Below are 22,355 nucleotides of genomic sequence, written 5' to 3' on the forward strand. Positions count from 1 at the left end.
GGAAAGTGGTGATGTCCTTAAAGCCTGCCCGTTCTTGCTCATCCCCAATCTTCCCAGCTGTACCAGCTGGCCTAGCAAAGCTGCCTCTGCACACCTCCGGACTAATGTGATCCTACTAACACGACTGCTTTAAGAAGCCAAAGTATGCAAACATACATTCCACTATCCCTCTGAAAGCTCTTTTAAGTCCAGATCTTCAATCACCATTATAAACCCTCTCCACCCTCTGCTTATGTGGACTCACTTATTCAGAGAACAGGTTTCTGAGGTTCCCAGCCTGCAAATCAAACCTTTTACATCAGGCACCTTTAATCACATGGTACCAACAGTCAGTTAAGAGGCACGTTCTCATGTATAATCTTTATATCTGCAATATATTCTTAACACTATAACAAATACCTGCTATCACACTCCTGTGCTTTTTTAACCTTTACATCACCGTTTTCTAGAATTAATTCCATGTAATTTCTAAGAGGCTGTCTCCATGGTATTGACACATCACCTCATATTATTACATGTCAACACTCACAGTCACTTCATGAGAAAAAAGGTCCTCGATTAGATTCTAATTCAGTAGCCATACCATGCTCTAATATGTTTCTCACTAAATTGATCCTATTGTCAGACAAAGTGCAACTGATGCATTGCACACAATCTTCATTCGTCACATTTCTATTAAACTTCTCTAACAAGCAAAGATTGAATTCAATAGTGACACCTTTATCACCAGATAGCTAAAAGTTCAACTCAGCACCAGCAAAAATAACTTGCTGTGCCATCAACACCCTCCTCTTAACAGTCTCCTGCTCATATTTTGTAGCATCTCACTGGCCCCCAAAGCAAAAAAACTCCAAAGGCAACACAGAGCCTGCATTTAGACTAACAGTTTATGGCATTTAAGACATCTACAGGGTCTTTTGGAATGCAAAGATGATGCAACATCAAGCAACAGGCATTTCCTCAACACATCCGATTCCTCAAAACACCCAAACCAGCATTTCCATGTCCCTAGTGTGCCTCTGACATCACCCTTTCCCCTCAATAGTGATTTCAAAGCACACCAAATGGTGGTAGTTACCACTGCGAAGTCCAGAAGAAAACTGAGGAAACATTTCTTCATATGCTCCGTCATTCTATTTTACCCCTTAAGAGAGAGCCCAGAGATATCTTACCACTGCTACTGATTTGTTTGCTTCCCAAAGACAACTCAGCAGGAGGTACAGCTGACCCTCCTGAAGGGTCACACTACTCCATGGGCATTCCTCAGACATCACTGAATCTGAGGAACAGGACAGCCTCCAGGCCTCAGTGCTATAATGTACTTAGGTACTCATGTGGATGACCTCCAGTTCTGGAAAAACTGTAAGGAAAGATCAAATGTTCAAAAGCACATTACAACAAGCCAGGTGTCCAGTAGCTCTCAAACCTGCTTGATGGCTGACAGCCAGCTCTCTGCACTTAGTGAAGTCCAATGAGTTAAAGGAAGAAATATTTAGCTGTTTGTACTGTATTGTCCCCTCCAAATTAAGGGGTACAAAGCTATAGAGGTTTATCTACTTTACATCATATTATTTCAATTGAGAGCTAAATATAGTAAAATGGTGACTATTTAACACATCTTTAAAGCAACAATTTCCCTCCCAATTAACTTCCAGTTCCTCAGATTAATTATCTACTCAAATTTTCTTGATACAGACACTGCAAGAAGTTGAATGCATTTCCTGCAAATTAAATTGCTTTCAAAGGATAATGGTGCTCCTAAAAGAACTTTGACTAAGCAAAGAATCAAAAAATCCATTCCACTGAATCTGCATGGATGGATAGAAGGCAGAAATGAATGTCTCCAGACAGTGCAACTCTGGAGTTTTGAGCCCAAACAACAAGCTACTTTCAGTTGTCCTCAGGGTGACGACCCTAACATAACAAGAAGCTTTTCACTGGCCCAAACAAGAAAAACTCAACTAAAAAAATTTATAAAAATCAAGGATAGTAACTATTGCTCTCAACTTCAGCCACTGTGGGCCTGTAGTCAGGAGTCTTAATGTTTACTGAGCCTGCAGATAGTGCAGACCAGTTTCTGTGATGTATAGTGACAAGGTTCCTGTAAAATTTCAGTAATACCTGATTGGAGACTTCAGGAGTAAAGTGGGAAACAGACTCTCTGCAGAGAGATCAGGTGCTTACCCCTCTCCGTGTCAGATCAGAAGTACCCAAAGAGCAGTTGCAACTGTACTCTGTTGCACTCAGGAACAGGAAAAACCAAGAACGTACACCTTTCTTCACCCAAAGCCAGGAAAATATTAACTCAAACCGTTCCTTATTTTTTTCTTGGCATTTCTTTATTCTCCTACTCTGTGGCCTGATCCTAGAAGAGGTAGTGCTCTAAACTCCTAGGAACAAAGCAAGAAAGTTGTACAAGCTCAGTAGCTGTCAAAACCCCTTTGCTAAGAACAGCAGTTATATTAAAACCATTTAGTGGAAAAGAAACCCATGTTTTTCAGGGAGGTGAACAGCACCAGAACCCCTTCTCCATCCTTTGCTCTGCACAAAGCAAAGCTCCCCTGCATGGTGGAGCACCCACCTCTGTGAGGCATTAAAGGGGCCAACAGCTCAGTGCTGGACTCTGCCCTATTCAAATGGCAAGTGCAATCAAAGCTCACTTCTCCTATGTAGTTTCTTACCATGTTTATTTTGGTTTGTTATTGCTGAGTGTTGGAGAACAGTGACTGCTCTGCAGAGACTTTCACAGGACACACTCCTGCCTAGTTGCAATAGGAAACAGATTGAAGCAGTGTATAAAACCTACCTTCCTATTTTATGCTACTAGCATGAGTCTGCATGAGTTTTGCTTCATGCTGAAGGCATGAGGGAACAGGACACATTCTCTTTACAGATTACTTCAGCATTGTACAGACACAACAGTGGGGGGGGGGGGAAGTTTCTTACTACTCAAAGCTCTGTCATTTGAGCACAACAAAAGGGAACCTTCAGAACAAAGCACGTCTGAAATCAAATCTCTGCTAAAAGGTTACACACTTCAAGCCTGTCTAGATTACTAACAAGGCATAAATGGAAATGCACAATCAGACAACAGAAAGAAGACAGGGTTAGCATACTATACACAGATCTTATAAAATATTTAAACAAAGCACATGACCATTGACAATACACACTTTGACTCAACAATAGGCTGAACATAAAAACTCTCTTTTTCCCAGACCTTTAGCATAAGGTATCTGTGGTAGAAGGAGGAAAGAAAGTTCAAGAAAGAAAAAAACCACACAGGGACACACTCCAAATTCTTATATTACAGCCTCTGTAAAGTGTGTTTTTAATATTATGCACGTTCTAGTTTAGAAACAGACACATGTACACAGTAAGATTCTAAAACATTTGGGTTTTTGAGAAAACATACACAAGATTCTGCTGAGAACAAAGCTCTCATGCTTACCTCCAGTCAGCCACTCCAGCAGGCTGTGTTCTGTAGTGAAGCTGGACAAAATCAAACACATCCATGCTTTAATAATTGATAAAGCCCCCACCCTAGCTAAGGCAGTCAGTAAGCTGTACAAGAGTGTACAAACTCAATTAATTACTGTATTTTTAATTCACCTGCTTAAAAGTCAAACAAAAAGCATTTTTCAAAAGGAAGTAGAATACAGAAAGAAGACCAGGTAATAGAACTAAATTTAGTTTCTGTTCTTCTGAACCACACATTTTGTCAGGTCACAGCAGTTATTCATGAAGTGACCCACAGACAAAGCCTAGGCAGGCTCCCTTCCTGCTCTAAACCTCAGAAAACACCCTGAAGACCTAAGCCAGCAGCAATAATTTCTGCTAAGAAACACCCTGTGAGAGATGATCACTACTTGCATGCCTTGGTATTATGGTAAAAAGACCAAAATCAAGCAACAGCAAATTCTACAGAACCTCATACACCACACTGAAGTAAAATTTCACTTGCTTTCCAACCAGATAGCAGTAGAAAGCTTGCACGCAGGAAATATTCCAGATGTATGTGACAGATCAGGATTCATGGGAAGACGTGCTATGAATTTATGAAATTAATCTCAGCCTAGGGACAGGCATTTCGTAAGTAGGAAGCAGGAAAAGAGGCCATGAACCATGCTCTCAGTTCCAGCCACCACTGGGAACACTGTATTTTATCATCACCATCCAAACAATACATGATTTCTGTCATGGAGTTGATGTTATGCAAAAATCCAAGAGATCATGAAGAATCTTTTCTCCAAAAACTCCACCTTGTTCACTAGCAAAATACTGTACCAGCTGAAACAGGTATGAAAACCATGAAGATAAAGAACAGAAAATACAAAAATATAACTAGAAACAAAATCTACTCTGGAAACTTAAATTTTCAAGGCATTTAAACCCGCAACATTGACCCATTAGAAGGTGGAGTGGTAGTCAGTCTACACTGCAATGAAACTTTCACTGTTCCAGATTTGTCTGCAGTTGTCCTCATCTGCTCATCTAAAGGTTAAAGAACAAATTAAAACACAAATTGATATTCTGAAGCACAAGCTTTCCACTACATTTGTGACTACTGCATGCATTTAGGATCTGCTGTTTCCAAAGTGTCTCTTGAAACTGATGCCCATTAGATACAAAACAGAGACAAAAGCTGTAAGAAAATTAAGTTCTGGGATAATCCCAATACAATCATACAGTTAATTTGGAAAATGCAATCTATACTAGACATATAAAATATTTAAAAATATTTTAGGCAGGTATCTCTACTCCCTACAGTTACTACAGGATGGAGGTGCACAGTTCTGCCATGACTGCTGGGTTTATATATAACCAGGTTTGAATTAAACCCAGAAAAGGAATGAAAAATTCATGTTATACCGAAATAACTTTTTGCTTGAGGTCTTTTTTCCCCCTAATAAAGTTTAAACATTGAAGCCATTCTTTCAGCAATAAAATAATTACTTTTCTATTACTGAATTTGCACAGGATACCCCTGCCACCAAGGCAAGGGGCTAACACTTCCCTGAAAGCATCACTTCTACCTGTTCAACAGGCATCGACAGGGGAGCGAGGGAAAAAGAGAGAGAAGAAAATGAGCAGGGTCAGCACATTAAGCTGAAATCCCAGGAGGTGACCAACATCTTATTTAGGGAAAGATAAATTCAGGTTTTATAAACCTACTGAGTGACTAAGGTAGGCAGAGAAGATACTGGTATCAAAAGGGAAATTAATTATGACCTGAATTTAAAACCCAGAATCACCCACACAGAGACACACTGACTCACAAACATCACTGTACTGTAAGGATTCGTAAGAGAAGGTTGCATTCTGGGACATGTCAATTAAAATTAAGAATGAAATAACTCTGTGCAACAGTGCTGAATGGCATTTTCTCTCAAGAGACCACAAGTTCAAATTGAGATTTCAGCTGTGCAATCAGATTTCCATTCTTAACTCTTTCATTTCCAATGCAACTGATGAGCTCATGCCAGTCTTCCCTTCAATTCTCAACTAATCCAAAGACATTTTAGAGAGACCTGTACATGCCTGAAGCCCAGACTCCAGACTGTGACAGCAATTCTGCCAGGAACAGTGAGACAGAAGCTCTGCCAGCCAGCCAGCTCTGTATTGCTATGGCTGCTATCAGAACTGAATCTAGAATTTCCGGGATCAGTAAAAACATTAAGAAATGGTACTGTAACAACAGACTGAAGAGCACTGCTTAACCAGCCAAACAGTGCAACAATTTTGAGAAATATGTCCTCAACAATTTCATCACCTCACATTTACCTCCAACACAGTGGCCACACGTGCAGTCTGATCCCAACCATGCCTTACAGCAAAGTTCGCATCCTGTGTCCATTCTGGATTAAACTAGGAGTCCATATGATCCTATGGGCATTGTACAGCATTCCCACCATCATTGAGGGAAACACAATACAGCAGAACCACTAAATAGTATTTTGACCTGAGGTACACTGCTTGAAGTGCCAAACAAAAACCATCTTGACATTTTTCCTAAGGACAACATGGAGCTGAAATTCAAGTGGGAGGGAAAGTATTTTTTCCCAATATGTCACCCAAAAATATAGACTTCTTAATCCACAGGAAAGATTAAAAAACAACATTTTTTAAGTGGTGTGCTTCCATCACTACCTTGAATTTTAAAGGTATCTTTAAAAAGCATTTATCTGTAATTTACACCCAGGATAAAGCTAATTGTCTCTGTCCCTTTAAAAGAAAACTGGATTTTTTAGAAGAATAAAACAAAGCACTTAAGGGAATTTTAAATACAGGAAGGAGGGATAAGAGCATGGGGGAAGAACCCAACAGTCTTTGTAAATATTTTTATGACTCCAGTTGCCAAAACAGTATCCACATCATGTACCCCAGCCAAGTTTCTTTGAACACAAGAAAATTCAAAGAGCAACAATTCCTGAAACACTCCCACACATTCGCATTATATTTATACAAGCACAGACAGCACCTCAGCTGCTGCGGACACGACTCTTCCTTCACTATCTTGATGTACTCGGCAGATGCCTATTTTACTCATATCTCTTTCTGGAAAGTCTCTGGAATCCAGCCATGCTTTGGATGGGAGATACACAGTATTTGCTGTGCCTCTTGGTAGAGGCAGCACAGGAAGAAAATTACATTTTACTTGAGTATTGAAAAGTTTGCGTTGGCACTGTTAAGCTGAAATTTTAAACTGTCAGCTTTGTGAAAGAAAGGAAAAGAAAAATAAACTGATTCCATGCAACTGAAACACAAAGTTAATTTTGACTGGAGTCTCAAAAACCAAGAAGCAGAAAAACTTACTAGATTAACAGTGTGTCACACTAGATTTAAAGCAACTTGCAGGCAGATGTTTCAGCTCCTATTTGCAAGCCAAAATCAGCAAATTCTCAAAATTGTGCAGTGGATTGACACAGCACCCTACCTGATCTTTAACCTATTTGGAGTTGGTGTACACTTGAAAGGTTTGTACGTCTGCCCCTCATTTTTGATTGAGTGTATAGCAGCTATTTTCTCTTTGAAGATTTGTCCCTTGAAGAAATGGTAGGAAAGAAGACATTCTTAAATCCAACATATCAAAAAGAGCCTTTACACTTTCACCAGTGGAACAGAACAACATACTCCCTCTCACTTCACATGATGGAAAAATATTTATTTTCATATGTTAAAATACAGAAGCTGCAACTGCATATAAAAAGGTCTGTCACTACTACACAAATAAGTAATTAGCACTTCTTTGCATCTCCTTGTACTGTTCCAGCCAAGAGTGAAGGGTGTAGTGTCACCTTCTGTTTGCTTCATATTTACTGAATGTTATACAAGGAAAACTTTCTGGCTATCTCCTACATCTAAAATGATTGATGGCCACTGTTTCTGATGTAATTACCAATGGCTGTCCCCTCCAGAAATAACCTGCTAAAAAGAATATTGTACCTTAGAAGCAAAGTATTACCCTTAAAATTGCCAATGGAATGCACTAATACATAGCTCTGGTATTACTATGCCAGTGTCATGACTGTCACTGACAGATGAAAAGCTGAATAGGAAAGAGAAAAGAAATGGGATGTGGTAAGATCACATCATAAAATACAAGATGAATGTGTCGCTGTGACCAAGATGCACTCTAACTTCAGGTAATAAAGCAACATGTCACGGTACAAAGTGAAGGAATGACCCAGATGAGATTAAATTGCTAAGGACAAATGCAAAATGTTCCTTGTCCAGCATACATTTACATACATTTACTCACACTTACACAAGCTAATGTGAGAAATACAATTCTTTAAAACTCTTGTAAACATACCATTGTCCACTCCTTTGGACAAAGAGGAGAATGAAGAACCAGAGAGTACAATTCATGAAAAAATGAAGGGAGTGTGGACAGGTGAGGAAAGGAAAAAAGTATTTATATTTTATTTTTAAAAAAAAAAGAGGAGCTGTGGCATCAGGTCCTGACACTCTTATTGCTAGCACACAGTCATCCAGCAGAAGTGAACTAACGCCGTAACTAGCAGGCTTAACAAAGTTCCCATATATTTTACTAAATATCTACTAACCTGCCTGGCGATGATAGAAGGCAAGGACAGGCTTTCCACAGAATCGATTCAATGACATTTAATCTGTGAAAACTGTGTGCTTAACCACACCCAACCACCAGTGTTAGCTGGCATTCACTTCCATCATCCACCAAGCCTCCTGCTTCCCTTCCTGGGGAGAAGACAGAACCTTGTTTCCACTCTTATTTGCAAACCAGCCACCTGTAGCAGCACAAACTATGCAAAGCACTCTTAAAGCCCTTGTCACGGAAACAGAGGTTCCAATACACATGTAAACCAAGGCATTATGTGCATCTTGAACGCTTAAGTTTTGGGAATGTCTCCTTGAATTCTTAAATTTTTGGTAATTGAAGTATTGCCCCAGTAAAATTAGAAGGTTAGAATACATTCCTCCTAATTCAATGTATACGAACAACAGGAGAATTATTCTGGTCATAGTTGCTACCATGAGGAAAAAGGTTTAAGAAGGACAAAACACTAACAGAAGTCAGCAAGGTGACTGGGAGTAAAGGATGTACTTGGGAGAACATCAACATGACCTGGTGCAGAATCAGGGGAGTTGCTCTAAAAAAAATTAACGCCAATATGAGACACTGGTGCCATGGAGAGCTTTTCACCACCTTTTCAATTTAAAGAATTAGGGTCTGTTTTACCAGCAATTAACAAGGATTCAGGGAGATGTTCATAGAGAAATCCAGCAACCTGCATAATCTGTTTCACAAATCAGGGATTTTGTCCATTCAAAACTAAATAACTTGGCTTGCGTTATTGTAATCCAGTACTGTGTGAAGTACAATACAGTCTTATATACTGGTCTTCTCAGCAAACCTTTCTCCATAGCTACTTGGAATTTAACATACTTTCAACAGCCTGTATTAAAACTCATTCTCATGCAAATTTGGAAAGCTCTCATGTCTGCAGAACATTCTGATATAAACACTGGTTTACGTCTTTGTTAAATGCATCACAAAACCAACCAGTCAAGGCCCACATGCTGCCATGCCTGGAAGCCAAAAGAGCCTTTATTCCCATAACACTGAATTTGCCTGGGAATCATTCAAAAGACAGGGATGCAAATAGCTTCAGATGCAAAACTTGCTAAAATTATTTGAAAGAGTTTACAATTCAAACAGCAGAATAATCCTGATCACACAGGAACTGTTTTCATCTCATGGCTCAACCATCCATAAACAAATCGTGCTGCATATATTTTAGCAGCTCCTTAATGAATTACAGGTTTGTAAATTGAAAAGTCTTCAGAACATTCCAGATGATTCTGATCAGTGTTACACTACACACATCCAGAGTAATGCTACTTAAATTAAACCATCTTCTCATCTCTTCCATATATATATATATATATGTTTTATACATACATATATACACACACACAAAAAAAAAAACAACCCACATACAAAATACATTCCCTACAGTATAAAAATAGGTCCTTACATTCTGGTTTCATTTCAGGCTTTCAGGAACATCTCTTTCTCTGAACATTACAACAGTCTGGCTGTGAAAGTTTTACTAAAAACTAAGTTCAGAGCTGTGCCAAGTGATTCAGCTTGCAGAGGCAGAAATTCCCAAGCTCAAAAATTCTCCAGTTTTCACTTTATTTTTTGGATGCCAAAAAGAAGTGCTGTGATGCTAAGGATAGATGTGTGGGATTAGCCAAAAGGGAAAACTCAGGCATTTTAATTTCCTGCTGTAAGCAGGTGTGGACTTGACTCATCAAAGAGGCAGAGAACACCCCTGAAAGTAATGAACTTTCTTATTACTGCAGTATACAGGGAGCACTAAGTCCATGGAATCACCACCCTCCTGTAAAACAGAAGAGATCTTACCCACCCATCTGGAGATACAAAAGACTGTGATTCCTCAGAGAAAAAGAGATTTTAGCTTGTCAGGCTCCTCTCAGGTACAGTTACAGTTGTTCACTGCTTAGGCATGCAGACAAATGAATAAAAAAACCCCACAAAACAAAACAGAGAGCTTGGCTGAAACCTAATGAGATACTTGTGACAAAGGACACCACCTTAAATTAGCATAAGCATTTCAGAAGTTTGGGAGTGGGAAGAAGCAGTAAGCAAAATATGTTATGCTACATTCCCTACATCTTCATGGCAAACTTCAAATGAAACAAGAGCTTTTTAGAAGCTTCTCTGAATATACTTCCACATTCTCACTATCACAGAGGAAACTCATTTAGAGCAGCTAAGGAACAGAAAGACACACAGAACATTCTAAATTCACCATATTCAGAGAAATGTCTTATTAACATCCAAATCTAAAGATATTTTATCCACATCACAAGTATTTTCAGCCAGTGACTCTACCCCTACTGAAGTCACCTTAATTTAATGGCAGAAGTGAACTCCTTAGTGTTGAGTGCTTGAGATTGTATGTTTGAGAACAGCCTTCTTAGTAATGTCCAGATCATGCAGTTTCAAGTGCAACTGGTAGGCATGCTTTCCCCCTCATTTTGATCTTCCATAACGAGTATTTCTACACTATGAAAGATGTTTACTGTACATATCTTATTAAAAAAAAAAGGACTTATTTTTAGCAGCTGCAATGTAACTTAAGCAAAAATGCAGATGGCCTGATCCTGCCTGTACATCAGCTCACCTCACGACTTTTGGGACAGGTGGTTAAGAGACACAGCCTTGGGAAGTGCAATTGCTTCAATTTTTTGCTTGGTGTGTTCGTTGCTGTTACATACAGCAACACTTTACGCACACAGGCAGACATACAAACTGGGCATCGTAAACCCTCATATACCAACATCTCCAACAGCATATGACAGCTCTTTCAGAAGAACAAAGTTCTTGCAAGAGCATTTTTAAAAATAGAGCACTTCCATTCTCACAACCTCCACACTGTGTCCTGCTGCAGCTCCACAGCATCCTAGTAATGGTAAAGGACCCTGAATCAAGAGATAAAAGCACATCCCCACACCTGAGTTCCAAAGTTTCACGCCTGAGTTTCAAACTTCCACACCTTAGTTAGAGTTACAACATCCACCCTACTGAAGAGAATTGCCACCTCTGTGGCAGAGCTAGCAGATTGGAATGGGTGCTTCCACTCAACTGCTCCAGAACATAGTTCAATATCTTGCTGAGTCATGAAACGTGTTCTTTTTGCCCAGCTCTGCTACAGAGGTCACAACTGCTGGCAAAGGGTCTACTCTGATGAGTGGGGAGGAGTCAAGATTGCATCTCTTTACTCCAAGGTATCAGAGCATATTAGAGCTACTTCAGGCCTATATCCACACTGAGCAGCCCATAATATGTGAGAATCCATGTGTGAATCCATACAGGAATCCATGTTAAAAATTAAGCTCCCTTCTTACTTGGTTTTTCTAGTCTGACTTGCCCAACCGTTTGGAAAATTATGATGCTTTTGCATGCTGCAACTCCATAAACATTTCTTTCACAACATTTCCATCCCAGTACACTAAGGCATTAACCACTTTTTCATCCTGTCAGACCTAAGATTTCATACTCTCTCACATCAGTATCACCCTCTAGCAAAATGTTTCAGTGCCAAAGTGCTGAGGAAGGGCAGCCTTAATGAGTTCAGTGCCTGAATTAGGAATGTTAGCAAAGAATTTTCTGAAGCAGGAATAGTACAGAACCCAAGAGTTTTTTGGCAAAAGTCACCTGAAGTGACTCCTTTCCTCTCCACAACTTCATGGCCCTGAGGCAAACCAGCACTTACGGTTTCAGACCCAGACCAAAGCCGCATGTCATACAGCCAACAAGCATATTTTAACAGATCCAGACTTCAACATCCTTCTGAATTTCATGAGTTCTATACTTAAACTCAGACCACTGCAGAATGTCAGACTGCAGCTACTCAGCACAAGCATCAGCAGTCTTCATCCCTCATCAGCAGGACAGGGAGTTGCCAAGGAAGAACACCAAAAGGCAACACCTGCCCTGCACACTCACGGCAACAAGAGTAATTTTTCAGCATTTGTTTTTTCTACCAATGCTCTCGGGTTCAACGCTGCTTTTGTGGCCCAGAATTTCAGGAAGCATGACTATTCCCAGTAGAAGCCAAAAGGATAGTTAGAAGTTACTTTCACTTCTTTTTAATTATGATTTCATAACTGTCTTTACTCAGATTTTAATGTGGAATCTGTAAATCCATGAGGTCTTCAGTTAGAGTGGTATAAGCCCCTTCAAGTATCTCATTTTTGCATGAGCGGATGGTGTAGACTTGCCACTCACCTTAAAGCCATATAACCATTTGGCTTAATTTTACTTAATTGCAGTAATTAAAGCTTAAAAATTACTTTCTAGAGACCCTGTAACTGCACAATAAATTTTTATGACAGCTCATGGTTTAAAACTACTTCCTTTCATTAAGCAATGTATTCTCTAATAATACTGTTGTGGTATCAGACATCACTTGCCTGGCAACAACACCTCAGAATGAATTAAGAACCCTTGTTCCATCAGAAAAGGTAGAAAAAAACATACCTCTATCTGATCCTCAACTACAACACGCAGTATGAAAATTAAAACCACAGGGTGTGTTTTTTCTTTGGTTATGATACAGAAGAATCCACAAGTGAACTGAAACGCATGATCTAAAAGTGATTAACTATAATCTTCCATTCTCAGTCAAGCTCTTCCTCCTATCAAAATAGAAAACTCAGAAGCCCACCTGGACTGGGACCCCCACGTCACAGCTCTACTACCCAGCTGAAAAGACATGAAACACACCTTTTTTACTGCTAGCATTCAGCTCCTTGCATCCCATTTTTTACTTCATGTATTAAAAAAACAAAACACACACAACAAAAATAAAATCCCAAGGAGCTGCTAGCTGCACCTATCTATCTAAAAACCAACCACCCGTTGCATGTAATTTGACAGGCACAGCAAGTTCAGGTCTGGCAGCATGAACATGATCACATGCACAAATAAAATTCCCTCCTCCCCAAGAAGTCCACAGGTAGTGTGACACACAAACAAGCACCCAAACAAAACCAGGGTTCGGTCACCTCTAGCAGGCAGGGCACGGGCTGCCTCCAGACAAAGAAATGATCACTCAAGGGCCCAGCTGAAAAGGCTACTTTCTCCTCAAGACAACCAACATTCTATATGCAATGAAAAATGATTCAGCCTTCTGGTACTGGGACAGACAAAGTTGAACACAGCATGATTAACCCAAATTTAAGCACCACTAACAATTCCAGTGCACTGAACCCAAACAAATTCATAGATATATTACCAGTGATGTATTACCATTGCATTTTCTTATCCGAAAACACTGTTTTAAATTTAAAAGGTGGAGAAGAAAAAAGAGGAGTAAGAAAAAGATAACATCTCATCCTTGTTTGAGGAGCCGCTCAACCCTGCCACAACCTGAATTTATAGGGTTTCCTGAGGCATACAAGGTAGATGAAGGAGGTTAACAAGGTAAGCACCTATACATTACCGAAGTCTACGTGATCTCTATTTATTTAAAACTAGCCCGCAACTGCTTTACTCTCCAATGCCCAATGACACTCCAAGGTAAAGAACAGTACTTGAAATCTTTTTGCACGCAGCTGTAAGTCCATTATATTTATCAAGATTACAGCTAAGAGGGCTTTTTGTTTAAGACAACATTTAGAGTGAAAAACTGAAGTTATTTGCGGGGTATTTTCAACAACAAAAATCAAAGAGAAAGCAACGAAGCACTCTATGGGAAAAGCAAACATTTCACAACAGCAAATAGCAAAGCATTCTTCTTAAAAAGCACTATTTCTAGCTGGTCATATCAGAGTTCCCTAGATTTATTGAGCAGGAAAAGAAGGTCAAAGAAAACAATAGCTCGCTTTTTTGGGTGTTTCAGTAGTTAGCACAACAGAGACGAAAGCAAAAGCTCTCTCGAATGATCTGTTAGAAAGAGCACCTCAGCTTCTGCTCTTAGTTCCCAGCTAACATATAAAACCACAAATAAACAGCCCCTTCCGCCCCCTAACAGCTCTCTCCTTCCCATACAGCCAGGACCACTGCACATGCGGACGCACAGACCTGCCCGAGCCCGGAGAGAAGGACACAAGTTCAGCACTAACCTGTTTGAGTTCCGCAGGCATTTATGCAAGGTGCCGGCTCCACAGTCTCTAGCAGAGAATATCTCCAGCGTCCTGCAAACCCTCTGCGGACCCAGCCTTCTGTTCTGACAGCCCCCAGAGCCTCTTTCCTCTGCAAAGCTCGCTCCTTTTATAACCTGACCAGCAACCCCGCCGCTTGAGAGCCCCTCCGCAGCCTCCCTGCAGACAGAGCCCATCCAGCGACAAGACACCGCCAACCCGCGCCGCTCCGACCAGAGGAAACGCAGCGCCAGCGACTCCCGCCAGGGAGGGACGCGTCCCTTTCACATGGCTCTCCTCTCCCCTCCGCTGCCCCGGCGCCCGGGAGGCTCCGTCCCGGGGGGCGGAACTGACGAGCAGCCGCAGCGGGCCGGGGAGCGGCCACGCCCGGCGCGCCGGGGGAGCGGGAGCGCCCGGCGGCTTCGGCTTCCCAGCGGGAAGCGCAGGCTGGCAACCGGGAGCAGCTGAACGGAGCGGCCGCTCCCCGTGCCCGCGATGCCTCCTTTCTCCCTCTCCCTTCCCCCGGCCGGGCGGGCGCGGGAGGGCGGCGGCCCACGGGCCAGGAGGGCGCCCGGAGCCCCGGGGGTTCCCACGCTTCCCGGCCCGCCTTCCCTCTCCTCCCTCCCCTCGGATCTCTCCCGCTGGATTATAAAGACAAAGAGGGAAAATGCAAAACGACTGTTACCAGTTTGTAAAAACGCTAACCTGCTGGCTACGGAGGCAGAAAGCCCTTCAGATCATGTCTGCACCGAAAGCGCAGTTGCCTCGTGAATCCCAGGGAGGTCTAACAAGAAAGGGATGCCTCTTGCTTGCTTACTTTTGCACTTCACTTGGAGATTAATGCCACCCCTATGCACCAACACCAGAAAAAGATGATCTTCCATCACAGCCTCCTCCCTTTTCTATCTTACACAGATGCAGTGAGGCTTATAGCTCCAAGTACACCTGGCCTCATTTTTTAAAGCTGTTCACCTGCCCACAAACCTGCCCCACATTCATTAAAAGATTGTCTTGATAAATTACTCAGTACCAAAATGAATGCCAGATGTGCCACACCTTGCATCCACTACATTCTGGAACAAAAGTGGGACTTCACAGCATGACACAGCGTGGTTTCATGCCCATTTATCGCTAGCACATTGGAAGCACCCAGCTTTCAGTGCTCAGACTTTGAACAGGCAGCCAGGCTGCAAACCTCCATGAAATCCCTGGCAAGGAGAAGAGCCTCCCATACTTCTTATTCCAGGATCTGACCCTTCTGCCTTTTCAAATAAATTGCAGAAAGGGCATGTATTAATAAATATACTAAGACATCAAGTCTTATAAGAAAGAGAACTAGGTAGGTAGATGTAAACCATCCTTAACCGTCCTGAAGACTTTTCCCCCCTGGATCCACCACAGGGTCAGGAGGGATTGCTTACCCAGCCTTGCCCTTCAGGTGTAAGCAGTTAACGGGGTCGGAGAGGCAGCCAGCCGAGTTCTTCCCCCAGTGCTAAATAATCAGCACTGCTTGCAGGCACCAGCCAAGGGGCAATGGTTGCTTTTCCTCTTTGGTAGGAGGCTCCTGCAGCAAACCAAAGCAATAAATAAATCCACCACTGTAACAGCTGGTGGCTGAGCTATGGTAATTAGGGAATGAAAGCTACTGGAATCAAATTAGAGACTATCCCTGGATAGTCAGACAGCAAGACCAGCTATAGAGCAGAAAGGAAGGTACATCACAATTTACAATTCCTTAATTAGCAGAATAGGCACCTTCGCACAAAAGTCTTTTCAGCCCAGCTTCAGGTTCCCTGAAAATTCTAAAACCTGCTTCCAGTGTCAATGTAATTAACATGTTAATTAATACCAATCCTACCAGACCAAGATGAAAAGGTGGCATCTCCTATATTGACATTTAAGGCCAGAAGGAGTGTTTCAGACCTATTTAATCCTAATTTCAGCCTTCCTGTTACTGCCACTGTCAGCATATCAGATGAATATTAAGAGCTAAGGCTTTGTGTTTTAGGGGCAGAACCACATTAGCCACCTCTGATCCTAGTTAGTTTAAAAATAAATGCCATAAAGGTTGACAAGGGCAATGTCAGGTGTTCCACAATATTTAGCTGAAGCAAAGTATTTGCTTCACTGGAGGGAAAAAATATGTTCTGAATCTATCTACAGGAGAATAATTTAAAGGTAACTGGTAGCAGCCATTAATAAAATACTTATAGGCCAGAGCAAAGTGAACAGATTTTGTATGAGTCTCCTGGACTTTGGTCCAGTATCTCCCCTCCCTTCTTCTTGTCTAACTTCTCTTCAGTTAACAAACTGAAATAGCTCAACTTCTGCCGAGGCCATGCTGGCATAGAAAAGTATCATTCAATTTAGGGATGCACCTGGATATGTACCAGACCTCTACACATTATCAAAAAAACACATGTTATAAGGTCTATATCCATAGGGCACTGAAGCAGCTACTCTTGCATGCAAAACAATGAAACAGAAAACCTTCCTAGATGGACTTGCCAATTCTTACTCACAGAAGAAGTCCCTCATGTTGTAACCCACAGGTATTTGTGCAAGATTACTGCTGTTGAATTTTGAAGTCCCACCTTCTGGAGTCAAGTTATTTAAAAAATACAGTGTTCCTTCCAAAAATAGGTGCTTGTAGGACTTCTGCCTGAAAGGTAAATTTTGAAAATGTTTTGACTCAAAGCCAAAGATTATATTTATTTTAAAAAAAGGCAAAATACATCTCAAGTCCCCTTATTAGCTGCCTGCAATATTTCAGCAGCTCATATGATTATGAATGCTGGGATTTGGCAATGCCAAAGAAAAAGAATTAATTACCCAAATAAGAGTTATGAAATAGATCCCTAAGGTTATACTGAACTTCCAAGTTCTGCCAACACACACACTATTATTATCAGAATGCTGACTATATTGCAACCCCTCCCTTTTTTTCTAACTAAACCTTAATTTCTTATCTGTCACATTTTTCCCAGCTGCAAAAGTAGGGTGAAGACTTACTTCCTTCTGAGAAAATAAAAATTTATAAATAGGATTCTCTGGAAGATAGAGTAGTATAGTATCTGGGCCAACCTCTTTTTTTTTATTTTCTCCCATTACCCTTAAAAAATTCTCCATCACTAGTGCTGCACTATAGATTGATCTGCTCTCAAGAGGCAGTAAAAATGAAATGGTTTACAGCTCTGCCTGGAAACAAAACATATGGCTTTGGTGATATGAAACTTCCATAAACCCAACAGAGCAAGGAGGCACAAGATGAATCAAGAATCCCAGCTAACCATATAGGCAAAAGCACCATGATCACCCATGGCAACTCTCAGAGTCAGATAACCTATATTCCTAGAGTTGCTTCCATGCTGAGGGTATTTTAGTCTTATTCAGTGAACTTCATGCAGCAAATAAACAAGGTAAGTGAGAAAACAGGTGCCCTACTGTAATGATTTTAATACAGACAAATGCAAACAGAACATTGTATCTCCAAGATACATTTTTGATAACTTTTCCTGTTAACATTTCCATAATTTTAAATAACATCTGAAAAATTACATGAGCCTTTTCAAAGCATCTGAACTCACTCCAAAATGGTTTCATGACTAGTAGGATGAATCCACCATGTTATTTCTAACATTTCCACCAACACAGTTTTGATAATCTTTTTGCTTTCATGCTGCAAGGTTAGAAATGGAGACAAAGACAGATTGCCTTAGTCAAGGAGAAGTTTGTTTATAAATGGAGGATGATTTTGTGTGTCATCCTTGTTGAAGAATTCAGTATCAAAGAAGGGGTCTAATGGATCACAAAGCTTTAGAACAACATGCCAAAGAGGAAGCAGGCATTTTTTCTAGAAGGATACCATTAGGTAGTTCCATAGATTCAGGGGATTTTAATTTGTATACATACAAATTGTAGCTTCCATCTTGCTACATCTGATATCAATCAACTCCATTTCATCCAAGTTGTCAGACGACAGGATGAGGACAAGGACAGTCTGGTGACAGCACCACTTACATAAAAAAAAAAGGACAGAGGAAGTTCTATGTCACTGTGTATTGGTCACAGCTGAATGAATGATTTATGTTTCTTCCCAGAAGCTTCGTTTAGCTAAAAATCAACTACATTTTACAGGGGTGAATTTGGAAAAATCTCCTCCAGTTTAAGGAAAAAAAAAAAAGCGCATTACATTTGTATCAGAGTGACAACAAGAAGGAAAATAAATTAAATTTAAAAGTTGGTACTATGACCATAATTTCACAGTGTAGTAACTGGAAAGGAAAGCAAAGACACTCAATGCAAGGAAATGCCCAGTATTAACCATTTTTATTTCTTAGATTTTTGCTTTGATTTTTGGATTTTCCAGATGATTAGTGCTGTATTTCAAGCTGCACACTACAATCACTTGCTCAGAAGATCCCAGGTTAACGTGCCATTCACTCAACTAGAAGGCAAAACCATGGTTTGCCATTAGGTACTGGACTGCCTGCACTATCAACTGATTGTTATGGTAATTACTATCCTCGTCAAACCAAAACTTGTTCTAGTTTTTCTACTGAAGAGACAGTGTTGGTCTCTGTGTATGGAACTTTATTCCAGGGCAAATGTCTTATATCTGAAATACTTACATAGGAAAATAAGACTGCAAGAAGGAAGAAAAGCTAATTGAGACGGGTTAGAAACATGGAGACTATAGATCTTCCCAGACTTTAACTACCATGTTCTAAAAGTGCCACTCTTCCAGCAGCTAAAAATACATTTTAGATTAACCCCCTAAAATGAACTTAGTATTCTATAGCACTTCCCATCACCACAACTACGGTTAAAAAATAGTCTCTTTAGTTAGTAATTTGGTAGCTTTAAAAGGGAAGCAGTTTCGGGTTTTGGTTTTAAATATGTATTTCAAGAGTAAACTCTGACATTTATTTAAATCCAAGGTTTTAATTATAGTTGGCACACAGCCTCACGATGCCCAAGGCCATCTTTGGCCACTCCATTCTTAGTGACACTGATTACTTAAGTGACTTATTCCACATTTGTGACAAAGCAAGAGCATAATTTGAACCATTAACAAGATGGCCTAAACTAGCAAAAGGCTCAGTAATTTATTAATGTCATCATAACCCAACATTCATTTTGGGCTCTTTCAGTATTACTTCACAAAAGCTTAGAGACTGGAGACAGCTGAAATGAACTGTGGAAAACTTTTTAAAAGCCAGGTTGAACCCTTCACATCCAAAGCTCAAAGGGCTCAAGAGGAAGAGGAAATTGCCCGTTTGCCTGCTTGTTGGTTTTAAAGTGTCTGCAAAACAGTCTTGCTGCTACATGTGGATCTCTAAGGGTAGAGGCTTATGAAGAGGGACCGACTCCTGAGCAATGCCCTGTAGGGATAAAGGTCTGTCTGCCTCCTTTAGGCGAACGGATCAAGGCCTGCATTAGCAACAAAATCTTTTCATAAAATTGAGAGAGAGAGTGTGCAAAACAGTTTTGTGAGGGTTTAAAATCTTTCCTCTTGAACATCCTGGCTGAACGAGTACAGTAGTATGCTTGGAAAGTAAAATGTGGGAGAAGTAAGTCTTAAAAAGGCAGCACAATTAATCATATACTGCTGTCTGAGCTCAGAAATAAACAAGCAGCATGAAAACCAAATCACAACTTTAAAATGTAAGATGTTTTCAAATTAATGACCAAGAAACAAATGTGGTAAATGTGACTAGAAAGTTGTTTTCTTAAAAAGTGTTATGAAACCTGATATTACTCTTTAATGTTTAAATGTTTGCATTTGAATCTTCCTGTTTTAAGACATTTTTAATAATTACTTGCAATTATACTAACTGATCTCGCAATACTCAGAAACATCAGGCAAACAACAGCTAAGATGCCTGTTTACACAATAAAGTACACACAGCAGGCAGAATTTATTTTTAATGTGTTTCTCTTACAGGTACTTCTAGAAGAAAACAGTTGTTTTAGTAAGGCAATGTAAAATCATGGAAAATAATTATGAAACTGTGAATTTGCCATTAAATTAAATAATTTCAATTTAAACCTGGCACAGTTCCAGGCCAGAAAGGTTAACAATTGTTGAAAATTATTCCTTCACAAATCTTGGCAAAAAAAAAGAAAATCCTTGCCTTTCAGCTGCTTCCAGAACCTCATTCAATAAAAATTCACACATGACAAAAGAAGTTGAGACTTTTCAAGGCAAACGAAACTGCAAAAGTATTTCTGAGATGTTTAGGGAAAATGTGATCATTGCTTTGCATTATTATAATCAGTAGCATAAATGAGTTGCTGCCTTGCTGACAAACATCAGACGGCCCTTTGGAATTTAGCAGTTCCCATATAAAGTTGCAGAGCACACGTTAGAGATGAAGTGTGAGACATGAAAGTGAGGTACTGTTGATGCTAGAGAGAAACTGAGATTTCTGCAAAGGCAGGCATCTTTGAGCTAAAAGATGTATTTTCAACCTGCGTATGTAAAACTAAAATAGTGTATAACTAAATTTGGAAAAAAAAAAATCATTGTGTTGGAAAGAATAAAACAATTCTTGCTTTACTAGTCATTCAGTTTCTCAGTTGCTGGGTCCCCTTTTTAATTTTTTTTAATTTAATCTTTTGGGACCTACTTTTCATAGAAACATTTCTCAGATAATGCATCAGATTTTGCATGGATCCTGCTGTTTGCCAGCAGATCTGAGCCCCAAATAACTCTAGTAAATGGGATTTAGGTGGTTTGTTTATCAAATAAATCCCTTCTGGAAAGCAATTCACAGTTTCTGATGCAGTTGGTCAAATCTTGTTAGTTGTAGCTGAAATGGATGCTAATATTTCCATTCTGTTTTGTATCTATGTTCTTACCATCTAAGGCCTCAAATGAAGACTGAAGAATAACCATAGGGGAGAAGCTATAACAAGAAACAGAAGAACCAGGAAATGTACTGTCTCAGAGGGAATACTGCTTGAGTCCATCTTTCAGAGACTCTCAGATGATATATATACCATGATGCCTGTTGCAAAATGTTTCCTTTTTTGTTAGCCTTGTGCTATCACATTCCTCCTGCAACACAGGAAGCAGGTTCTATGATTCCTTTTGGAATTCAGGTAATCCCAACAGAAGGGCAAACAGCAGGAGCTCCTTAAGGTCACAGAGATGCAATGTGCTATACTGTCATTTTGGAAAGTCTCTATTTGAAACCCTTGCAGTAATTCCAAGAGAGCTACTACTGCTCTGGCTGAATTCCTCTAAGGTGCAGGCTGGCTTAGCAACACTGTCATAACCAATCCGCAGTACTTTGGCCCTGAGAAGCATCAGTTCCTTGCTGCCAGTTTCCACTGTTGCTGAGCTAGCAAAAAAACATCCTGACTTGCACTGCAAACCAGGAGTTGATCCTTTCACAGAGATGAGACAGTGTCCATAAAGAAGGCAGCAAAAGCTCCAACCTCCATGCTAAACCCAAGTACTATCATCTCCCATTCAGCAAAAAACAGAGATGGGATCATAACCTCATGCATGAGGAGCATCTCCCTGAAAAGTCACTGTGTAAATGGCTTCTGGTCCAGTTCCTGACTGTGCTGGGATTCACAAGTCCTGCAAATATCTCTCAGCTCACTCTGAATTCTGATCTACAAACTCATTCTCCCATGAGAATTGTATTGTATTCCCAAATCTCCCCCCTCCTTCCTCCCTGCAACCTTTGAATAGTTGCACATATGCAGAAGCTGAAACCTGACCCAGGTCATTCCTAGAAATTCAGTAAGGCTACTCATACATACTGGATTTACAGGGTCAGGCTGATGGTACAGCTGCTGCATGTGGAACTGCACCATCATCTGTAGGCCAAGAACACAGGAGCTGAACTACAGAGCTGGGGGAGCTGAGAGCAGGGGCAGCAGAGGCTGGCTGCAGAGCAGGCACAATACACCTGACCCCGAACCACCCTGTGCCCCTGAATCAGAACTCGTATTTCTGTAGTTTCAACTGGTTTTATAAAGGAATTAAGACTATACCTACAAATTCTTTCAGCATTTTGCCATCTGCTCAGCACTTGCAGAAGTAAAACACCCATGAGTTGACCACCGATGAGTTTTTTCCTGGGTATTTGGCAGTGTAACAGGAAATAATACTGTAACACCCAGGAGCTGCCATGAACCAACAGCCTTGTTGTCTGTACCTGACCTTACCTGTAAGG

At 40.5% G+C, this 22,355-nt stretch overlaps 1 protein-coding gene across 12 annotated transcripts in view; it reads right to left on the minus strand.

The window, feature by feature from the left end:
- The window catches only part of ARVCF (ARVCF delta catenin family member), a 249,036-nt gene that overhangs the window by 124,787 nt on the left and 101,894 nt on the right, over nt 1–22,355 (minus strand). Inside the window, exon 1 of one of the 12 annotated variants that reach the window (XM_051634299.1) lies at nt 14,143–14,478. The exons of the other annotated variants lie outside the window; for them this stretch is intronic. Coding sequence (XP_051490259.1) covers nt 14,143–14,163 — 21 coding nt within the window. The 5' untranslated portion in view covers nt 14,164–14,478. Of the gene's footprint in view, nt 1–14,142; nt 14,479–22,355 lie in introns of those variants that run through there. 12 annotated transcript variants of the gene reach the window in all.

Source organism: Apus apus, chromosome 16 (assembly GCF_020740795.1).
Source record: "Apus apus isolate bApuApu2 chromosome 16, bApuApu2.pri.cur, whole genome shotgun sequence".
Classification (NCBI taxonomy): Eukaryota; Metazoa; Chordata; class Aves; order Apodiformes; family Apodidae; genus Apus; species Apus apus.